At 42.0% G+C, this 9,877-nt stretch overlaps 1 protein-coding gene across 1 annotated transcript; it reads right to left on the reverse strand.

Annotated features, from left to right (window-relative positions):
- Positions 1-6,031: 6,031 nt before the first annotated feature.
- On the reverse strand, positions 6,032-9,387 carry LOC117130999. Its single transcript, XM_033283492.1, has 2 exons — positions 8,036-9,387; positions 6,032-7,411 (listed from the first exon to the last, which is right to left on the reverse strand). Exons 1-2 carry the CDS (start codon positions 8,157-8,159, stop codon positions 7,110-7,112), a joined length of 426 nt encoding a protein of 141 aa, XP_033139383.1. The 5' UTR covers positions 8,160-9,387; the 3' UTR covers positions 6,032-7,109.
- Between the last annotated feature and the right edge of the window lie 490 nt (positions 9,388-9,877).

A 9,877-nucleotide genomic window follows, 5' to 3' on the forward strand; every position in this document is an offset into this window, starting at 1 on the left:
TATCCAAATCAAGCTTCTCACAAAGTGATTCATCCTGGTTTGATTGGAACGACGAAGAAGCTGTGCTATTCCCAAACTGGGAAACTGGAATCACCTGATTTGAAAGTGGGATAACTTCTTCATCCCAACTCCTATGAGATTTATTCAACTTCCTGGTGATTCTCCACCACTTTATGTATCCAAATCAAGCTTCTCACAAAGTGATTCATCCTGGTTTGATTGGAACGACGAAGAAGCTGTGCTATTCCCAAACTGGGAAACTGGAATCACCTGATTTGAAAGTGGGATAACTTCTTCATCCCAACTCCTATGAGATTTATTCAACTTCCTGGTGATTCTCCACCACTTTATGTATCCAAATCAAGCTTCTCACAAAGTGATTCATCCTGGTTTGATTGGAACGACGAAGAAGCTGTCTATTCCCAAACTGGGAAACTGGAATCACCTGATTTGAAAGTGGGATAACTTCTTCATCCCAACTCCTATGAGATTTATTCAACTTCCTGGTGATTCTCCACCACTTTATGTATCCAAATCAAGCTTCTCACAAAGTGATTCATCCTGGTTTGATTGGAACGACGAAGAAGCTGTGCTATTCCCAAACTGGGAAACTGGAATCACCTGATTTGAAAGTGGGATAACTTCTTCATCCCAACTCCTATGAGATTTATTCAACTTCCTGGTGATTCTCCACCACTTTATGTATCCAAATCAAGCTTCTCACAAAGTGATTCATCCTGGTTTGATTGGAACGACGAAGAAGCTGTGCTATTCCCAAACTGGGAAACTGGAATCACCTGATTTGAAAGTGGGATAACTTCTTCATCCCAACTCCTATGAGATTTATTCAACTTCCTGGTGATTCTCCACCACTTTATGTATCCAAATCAAGCTTCTCACAAAGTGATTCATCCTGGTTTGATTGGAACGACGAAGAAGCTGTGCTATTCCCAAACTGGGAAACTGGAATCACCTGATTTGAAAGTGGGATAACTTCTTCATCCCAACTCCTATGAGATTTATTCAACTTCCTGGTGATTCTCCACCACTTTATGTATCCAAATCAAGCTTCTCACAAAGTGATTCATCCTGGTTTGATTGGAACGACGAAGAAGCTGTGCTATTCCCAAACTGGGAAACTGGAATCACCTGATTTGAAAGTGGGATAACTTCTTCATCCCAACTCCTATGAGATTTATTCAACTTCCTGGTGATTCTCCACCACTTTATGTATCCAAATCAAGCTTCTCACAAAGTGATTCATCCTGGTTTGATTGGAACGACGAAGAAGCTGTGCTATTCCCAAACTGGGAAACTGGAATCACCTGATTTGAAAGTGGGATAACTTCTTCATCCCAACTCCTATGAGATTTATTCAACTTCCTGGTGATTCTCCACCACTTTATGTATCCAAATCAAGCTTCTCACAAAGTGATTCATCCTGGTTTGATTGGAACGACGAAGAAGCTGTGCTATTCCCAAACTGGGAAACTGGAATCACCTGATTTGAAAGTGGGATAACTTCTTCATCCCAACTCCTATGAGATTTATTCAACTTCCTGGTGATTCTCCACCACTTTATGTATCCAAATCAAGCTTCTCACAAAGTGATTCATCCTGGTTTGATTGGAACGACGAAGAAGCTGTGCTATTCCCAAACTGGGAAACTGGAATCACCTGATTTGAAAGTGGGATAACTTCTTCATCCCAACTCCTATGAGATTTATTCAACTTCCTGGTGATTCTCCACCACTTTATGTATCCAAATCAAGCTTCTCACAAAGTGATTCATCCTGGTTTGATTGGAACGACGAAGAAGCTGTGCTATTCCCAAACTGGGAAACTGGAATCACCTGATTTGAAAGTGGGATAACTTCTTCATCCCAACTCCTATGAGATTTATTCAACTTCCTGGTGATTCTCCACCACTTTATGTATCCAAATCAAGCTTCTCACAAAGTGATTCATCCTGGTTTGATTGGAACGACGAAGAAGCTGTGCTATTCCCAAACTGGGAAACTGGAATCACCTGATTTGAAAGTGGGATAACTTCTTCATCCCAACTCCTATGAGATTTATTCAACTTCCTGGTGATTCTCCACCACTTTATGTATCCAAATCAAGCTTCTCACAAAGTGATTCATCCTGGTTTGATTGGAACGACGAAGAAGCTGTGCTATTCCCAAACTGGGAAACTGGAATCACCTGATTTGAAAGTGGGATAACTTCTTCATCCCAACTCCTATGAGATTTATTCAACTTCCTGGTGATTCTCCACCACTTTATGTATCCAAATCAAGCTTCTCACAAAGTGATTCATCCTGGTTTGATTGGAACGACGAAGAAGCTGTGCTATTCCCAAACTGGGAAACTGGAATCACCTGATTTGAAAGTGGGATAACTTCTTCATCCCAACTCCTATGAGATTTATTCAACTTCCTGGTGATTCTCCACCACTTTATGTATCCAAATCAAGCTTCTCACAAAGTGATTCATCCTGGTTTGATTGGAACGACGAAGAAGCTGTGCTATTCCCAAACTGGGAAACTGGAATCACCTGATTTGAAAGTGGGATAACTTCTTCATCCCAACTCCTATGAGATTTATTCAACTTCCTGGTGATTCTCCACCACTTTATGTATCCAAATCAAGCTTCTCACAAAGTGATTCATCCTGGTTTGATTGGAACGACGAAGAAGCTGTGCTATTCCCAAACTGGGAAACTGGAATCACCTGATTTGAAAGTGGGATAACTTCTTCATCCCAACTCCTATGAGATTTATTCAACTTCCTGGTGATTCTCCACCACTTTATGTATCCAAATCAAGCTTCTCACAAAGTGATTCATCCTGGTTTGATTGGAACGACGAAGAAGCTGTGCTATTCCCAAACTGGGAAACTGGAATCACCTGATTTGAAAGTGGGATAACTTCTTCATCCCAACTCCTATGAGATTTATTCAACTTCCTGGTGATTCTCCACCACTTTATGTATCCAAATCAAGCTTCTCACAAAGTGATTCATCCTGGTTTGATTGGAACGACGAAGAAGCTGTGCTATTCCCAAACTGGGAAACTGGAATCACCTGATTTGAAAGTGGGATAACTTCTTCATCCCAACTCCTATGAGATTTATTCAACTTCCTGGTGATTCTCCACCACTTTATGTATCCAAATCAAGCTTCTCACAAAGTGATTCATCCTGGTTTGATTGGAACGACGAAGAAGCTGTGCTATTCCCAAACTGGGAAACTGGAATCACCTGATTTGAAAGTGGGATAACTTCTTCTTGCCAACTCCTATGAGATTTATTCAACTTCCTGGTGATTCTCCACCACTTTATGTATCCAAATCAAGCTTCTCACAAAGTGATTCATCCTGGTTTGATTGGAACGACGAAGAAGCTGTGCTATTCCCAAACTGGGAAACTGGAATCACCTGATTTGAAAGTGGGATAACTTCTTCATCCCAACTCCTATGAGATTTATTCAACTTCCTGGTGATTCTCCACCACTTTATGTATCCAAATCAAGCTTCTCACAAAGTGATTCATCCTGGTTTGATTGGAACGACGATGAAGCTGGAAAAGATGGTGATAACTTCTTCTCCCAACTCCTATGAGATTTATTCAACTTCCTGGTGATTCTCCCCACTTTATGTATCCAAATCAAGCTTAGCTTCTACAAAGTGATTCACCTGGTTTGATTGGAAGACAAGTTTATCCCATCCTATGAGATTTATTTAACTTCCTGGTGATTCTCCACCACTTTATGTATCAAAATAAAGCTTCTCACACAAGTGATTCATCCTGGTTTGATTGGAACGACGAAAAGCTTCCTATTCCCAAACTGGGAAACTGAATCACCTGATTTGAAAGTGGGATAACTTCTTCTCTGCCAATCCTATGAGATTTATTCAACTTCCTGATTCTCCACCACTTATGTATCCAAAATCAAGTTCTCACAAAGTGATTCATCCTGGTTGATTGGAACGACGAAGAAGCTGTCCTATTCCCAAACTGGGAAACTGGAATCACCTATTGAAAGGGATAATTCTTCTTTCCAACTCCTATGAGATTTATTCAACTTCCTGGTGATTCTCCACCACTTTATGTATCCAAATCAAGCTTCTCACAAAGTGATTTCCTGGTATTGTGGTCGACGAGGTATTCGGATCTCCTGTCCGTACCACTCGCCCTATTTATGCCCAATACTCTTCCTCCTTCTTCTGATCAGTCTAAGTCCCTCCTGGACTTATCTTCACAAGATAACTACTTCAGAACACTTCTGAAGCTTGATTGAACTCTTCTGGACATCTTCTAGAGCTTGCCCTATCATTGTACAAGCTCCATCTTCTCTTCAGTTCAACACTCCCCCTCAAGCTTGACTTTAGGAGATCCTAAGCCAAGCTTGGAACTCTGAAGAGTCTCCCTCATTAAAAACCTTACAAGGAAAACCCATTGGGACAAAACCTTGTAAGGGAAAAAGAGTAGAGCTCTCCAAAGCCTAGGGATTGGCCAGTGAACTCTTGTGCCTTAGAACCAGTGTGGTTGGACACAAGAAGCTCTGGATCACGGCCTAACAGGTGCAGCAACTCTTCACAGCTTTGCGCACACTTCACACTTCAGCTTCACCTCTTCATGGAACCGGTTTGAAGTCTCCCCCTCTCAACTGACTTCACAGCCATCTTAGAGAAGCTAGGACACGACCAGATCATCTTCAAAACACTAGTGAGGCTGATCAACACTTCACACACGGCTTGCCCTTCATAGAACTGGTTGGATCTCCCCCTCTCAACAGACTTCTCAGCCATCTTAGAGAAGCTAGGAACTGACCAGGAACATCTTTAGTGAGGCTCAAGCAATGGTACCTGATACATTATCCCAAAGGTGCATCAGTACCTATCAAAAACAAGAAAATGAATATCCTGCATCACACTTGATGCACACAATCTCACAATTCAATCATAATCATCTTAAGTATCTTTTCAAGCACAAGCAATGAATAAGATGAATGAAATAGATTGAAAAGAGTTTTAAAAGTCTAAGGGAACTTCCCTTGTGTTTTTGTGAGTTTCCAAACTCTCTCAATGCACCATCTTCATGGCATCATCAACTTCTTGGAAAGGCAGAATGGATTCATCAGCTTCTCCTCAATCACCTCTCATTGAAGCCGCATTGATGGAGAGCCTTCCTCTTCACTCGCCAAGGCTGCTCTGAACAGCCTCTTGCCTAGACACGCCACTGACTTGGTCCGGTTGATGATCCTTGTAGAAGCTTTTGCAAAAGACTTGTTACTGACCATGGATCATATGCATTAAGACTCCCCCTCAAGCTTAGAACCGAAACTAGAAGGAGCTAAGCTTGTGATGATCCTATGCATCTCCATGGTCTAATAACTATCATCTTTCATGATAGCTTTCTTCTTGTGAGTTTACTCTCTTCCTTAACCAGGAACTAGGGTGTTTGAATCACCATAGAGAGTCTCACAAAACACACTTCTCATTGCATAATGACCCATGCTACACTTCCTGTAGTCTTTGGACTGGATATGTCCAATGGTATTATGCAATGGCCATCTCTCATGCATTATCAATCACACTACACTTCCTGTAGATTATGGACTAACATGTCCTAGTGATGATATGCAATGGCACAAGACCTTTGTCACTACATTCTTAGCTGTTGGCGAGTTACATGTATCACTTTCCTTGTGTACCTAACACCACCACAACTCAATGCAAGATCAGATCATCCCATTGGGATCAAACCAAGATAATTTATCCTGTTTGATCACCAATGCCACAGCAGAATATAAACCTTGAAACAAGCCAATCAATCAAGGCAGAACAAGCAGGTTTCAATCTTAAAATGACAATGCAAGATTAAACAATACATTGACAATTTAGGCTTATTTTTAAATGCATCAATACATGAATGCACAATCCTAAAGCATTAACTATATGAATGCAACAGGTTCAATCCATGAGACATATTAATCAAGACCAATGAGGCAAGCAACTTAGACAATTTCTAAGGGTTAGGAGGTTTGCTTACAAACAAGAGATCCGAGCTGATCTCTTGAACCTCCATGGGCACGGTTCACTTGAACTTGGCAGGTTTGAGGCTTGGATTCAATATCCAACACCTCTCCTTGGTGTGCCCATCCCTCTTGCAATGTTCACACCGATTGTTCCTATCCCTCTTGGCGAGTAATAGGCAAAACACCTTGTCTTGCTCCCTTCTTTCAATCAACACCTCCGGATCAACAGATTGGGGTCTAAGCATCTCTAGCTCAGACCAAAGGGCTCTGAACTTGCCTAGATGCACAGTGAACTCCTCATCTTCTTGGGATAGGATGTTGATGAACTTCTTGATCTCAAATACTCGACAGAGGTTGGAGATGTACCCATATATCTTGTTAAGTGTACTCCAAAGGTCTTTAGCACTCTCACAGTATGAGTATGCTTCAAGGATGGATGGAGACATTGAGCTATGGAGAATGGATAAGACCTTGAGGTCTTCTTGTTCCCACTTCTCCTCAGATACGGATTTGGAACCGGATTCACCATCTGCTGAGCTTTCATTTGAACCGGCAGCCTTGGAGAGCTTTGGAGCATCCGTGAGGCAATGGCTCCATAAGCCTCTCCCTCCTAGAGCTGTCTTTACCATGCGTGACCAGATGGTCTTGGTTTAAATTGCCTCACCCTCCTGGTGATGCTCTTCTTTGTATGTCAACTGTCCTCTCTACACTCATCTGATGTGTAGGCTATGGTGACTGAACCACCATGGACAGAACAACAAGTCATCTCTCCATTGTCACAACATCCTCTCTACCCTCTTTGGAGCAGGCTGTGGACTTCCCACAGAATGTTGGCAACAGGCTTCATTTTATCATTCTATTGTAATGATAAGGAGGAAACAGGTCTTGAACTTTAGCTCTTCAGGTTGCTCATTTGAATATTTAGCACCGCAAGCTTGAGACCGAGAATAGGTGAGATCCAAGCTTGAAATGAGCCTCAATGAACTTCAAGACCAGGAGCACATCACCCTAACAGCTGCGCTTAAATCACTGATCCACCCTTTTGCCTTTAGCTTCAAGTACCCTCAGATCACCGGCCTTCCTCATGGCTTAGGTGGTGACCTTCTTCTTCTTGTGTGTCTTGAACCAGGAGCTCAACAACCTCGTGGCCTGCGCTTCTTAAACCGGCTTCTACACACAAGAACCTTCCCATTGCTCCACACAATGGTTGGTCTTCCGCTTGTATGTCTTGAACCAGGAGCTCAACAACCTCGTGGCCTGCGCTTCTTAAACCAGCTTCTACACACAAGTATCTTCCCATTGCTCCACACAATGGTTCAAGTCTTCCTCTTGTCTTGGATAGGAGGTGAGCAGAGAACACTTCTTGTGAACCTGAAACACCACTCAAACTCCAGCAAGGATAAGACACAAGAGTATTGGGATCAATCCTTGATTAATCATCAAGTTTGATTCCCAATCTCACAAGCATTGCAACGAATTAAAACAAGTCATTTTCAAGTTCTATCTTTGCAAGCAATCTCTCTAAGCACAAGCATTTTCTTTTTCAGTTTATGCAAGCTACTTAGGCATTTTAAAGCTTCTTTACTCAGCATTTAGACATGAATCTAATGCTTCAATGTAAGACAGCCACAAGACTATATGCAACAGCTTTCAATTCGGTTTCAATCCATGTATGCAAGCAGATTCAATCAATCACAACAAGCATCATTATGAACCGGAGATAAGCATATTAACATACCTAGTAATCCTAGTAATACTGTTAAATTACTAGTCCTTTTAAAGCGCTTACACAACTGCTAGTAAACTTAGTATAACTAGTACACTTAAAGGATTACTAGGGAACCAAGCTCTTTAAGCATCCTGGGACAGATTCTAAATTCATTTTATTTCATTTAGTAATCTTTTAAACAGTCCTCAGGTTTTCAATCACATCACAACATCACAACCAGTCAACAACACAAGCTCATTATCAAGATGGTTTATAGAATTGCTTACAACAAGGAACCAGGTTGATTCCTTTTGCATTTTGTGAAACCGGCCATGACTGTTGTTGGAACTGAGAGTCTAGATCATCACCCACCTCCTTCTCCTTCAGTTCATGGCCACCATCTTGTACCATCAACTCAAAAGACCCCTCCTTTCTTCAGAACATCTAGGCGCCAAGCTCTTGGCACCATACTCTTTTAGCCTGATGTGGAACTTCTCTTGGACAAGGAGCTTTGGAGTCAGGTTAGTTAGGCCTCTCCATACACCTTTGCCTCCAAGGATAATCTCCATCTGAGCAGGTAGAGAACAGGATGAGGAACCAAGGGAACTCGCCAAGCTTCAGCCTTCTTCTTCATAAGGGACTGAACTGGATGGGAAAGCATCAATGGTTTGGTTTTGAGCTGAGGCGTGAGCTGTGGACTTGCGGAAGCTTCAGCTCAGGTTCTGATGAACCTGGCTCTGATACCATATGAGATTTGTAGAGTTCTCTTCTCTTGTTGTATGTGTGCGTGAATACTCCAATGGAGAAAGATGAGAGCTTGTTCTAGGTGATTTATGAAGAGAGATTGATGAGAGTGTTTATGAGAGAATAAGAGACTTAGGAACAAAGATTAAGAGACTGAGAGATTAGGAGAATAAGAGATTAGAGATTAGGGTTTGAGATTCAAGAACAAGTTTATCATTTATGAAGTGGAGAGGGGAAATCCCCCTTACTCCCTTAGGAGTTACAAAACGTTCACAACAATGCCTTATATAGGCTTTTACACTTTGCAATCATAAACCCTTAATCTAATGGATAGAAATGACTTGAGAAATGGATGGCTTGGATGTAGTCTTGTTTCTGGTCAAAGGGAGCACGAGATGGTAGCTGATTGGTGGAGAGGAGCTGCTGCCTGATTGGTTATGCTAAGGCTCCCATGAACCTTTACTCACATATGTGTCTAGATTCATGGTCCAACTTGCTTTCCCTTTACATCTCATGACAGGCTGTCCTTGGACCACGCCCTCTCTCCTTTCCCTTGCTTTCCAACAGTCACAAAGAAGATAAGGTCGTCTGATTGCTCTTGGAAACCAACGCCCTAAGTTTGCACAGCTTCTGGTGAGTTTCCCGGATGTGTGGTCGAGAGGTGTGGTCGTACGGTCGATGGTACGGATCTCCTGTCCGTACCACTCGCCCTATTTATGCCCAATACTCTTCCTCCTTCTTCTGATCAGTCTAAGTCCCTCCTGGACTTATCTTCACAAGATAACTACTTCAGAACACTTCTGAAGCTTGATTGAACTCTTCTGGACATCTTCTAGAGCTTGCCCTATCATTGTACAAGCTCCATCTTCTCTTCAGTTCAACATTCTCCACCACTTTATGTATCCAAATCAAGCTTCTCACAAAGTGATTCATCCTGGTTTGATTGGAACGACGATGAAGCTGTGCTATTCCCAAACTGGGAAACTGGAATCACCTGATTTGAATGTGGGATAACTTCTTCTTGCCAACTCCTATGAGATTTATTCAACTTCCTGGTGATTCTCCACCACTTTATGTATCCAAATTAAGCTTCTCACAAAGTGATTCATCCTGGTTTGATTGGAACGACGATGAAGCTGTGCTATTCCCAAACTGGGAAACTGGAATCACCTGATTTGAATGTGGGATAACTTCTTCTTGCCAACTCCTATGAGATTTATTCAACTTCCTGGTGATTCTCTACCACTTTATGTATCCAAATCAAGCTTCTCACAAAGTGATTCATCCTGGTTTGATTGGAACGACGATGAAGCTGTGCTATTCCCAAACTGGGAAACTGGAATCACCTGATTTGAAAGGGGAATAACTTCTTCATCCCAACTCCT

Source organism: Brassica rapa, unplaced genomic scaffold, assembly GCF_000309985.2.
Source record: "Brassica rapa cultivar Chiifu-401-42 unplaced genomic scaffold, CAAS_Brap_v3.01 Scaffold0773, whole genome shotgun sequence".
NCBI classification, from domain to species: domain Eukaryota; kingdom Viridiplantae; phylum Streptophyta; class Magnoliopsida; order Brassicales; family Brassicaceae; genus Brassica; species Brassica rapa.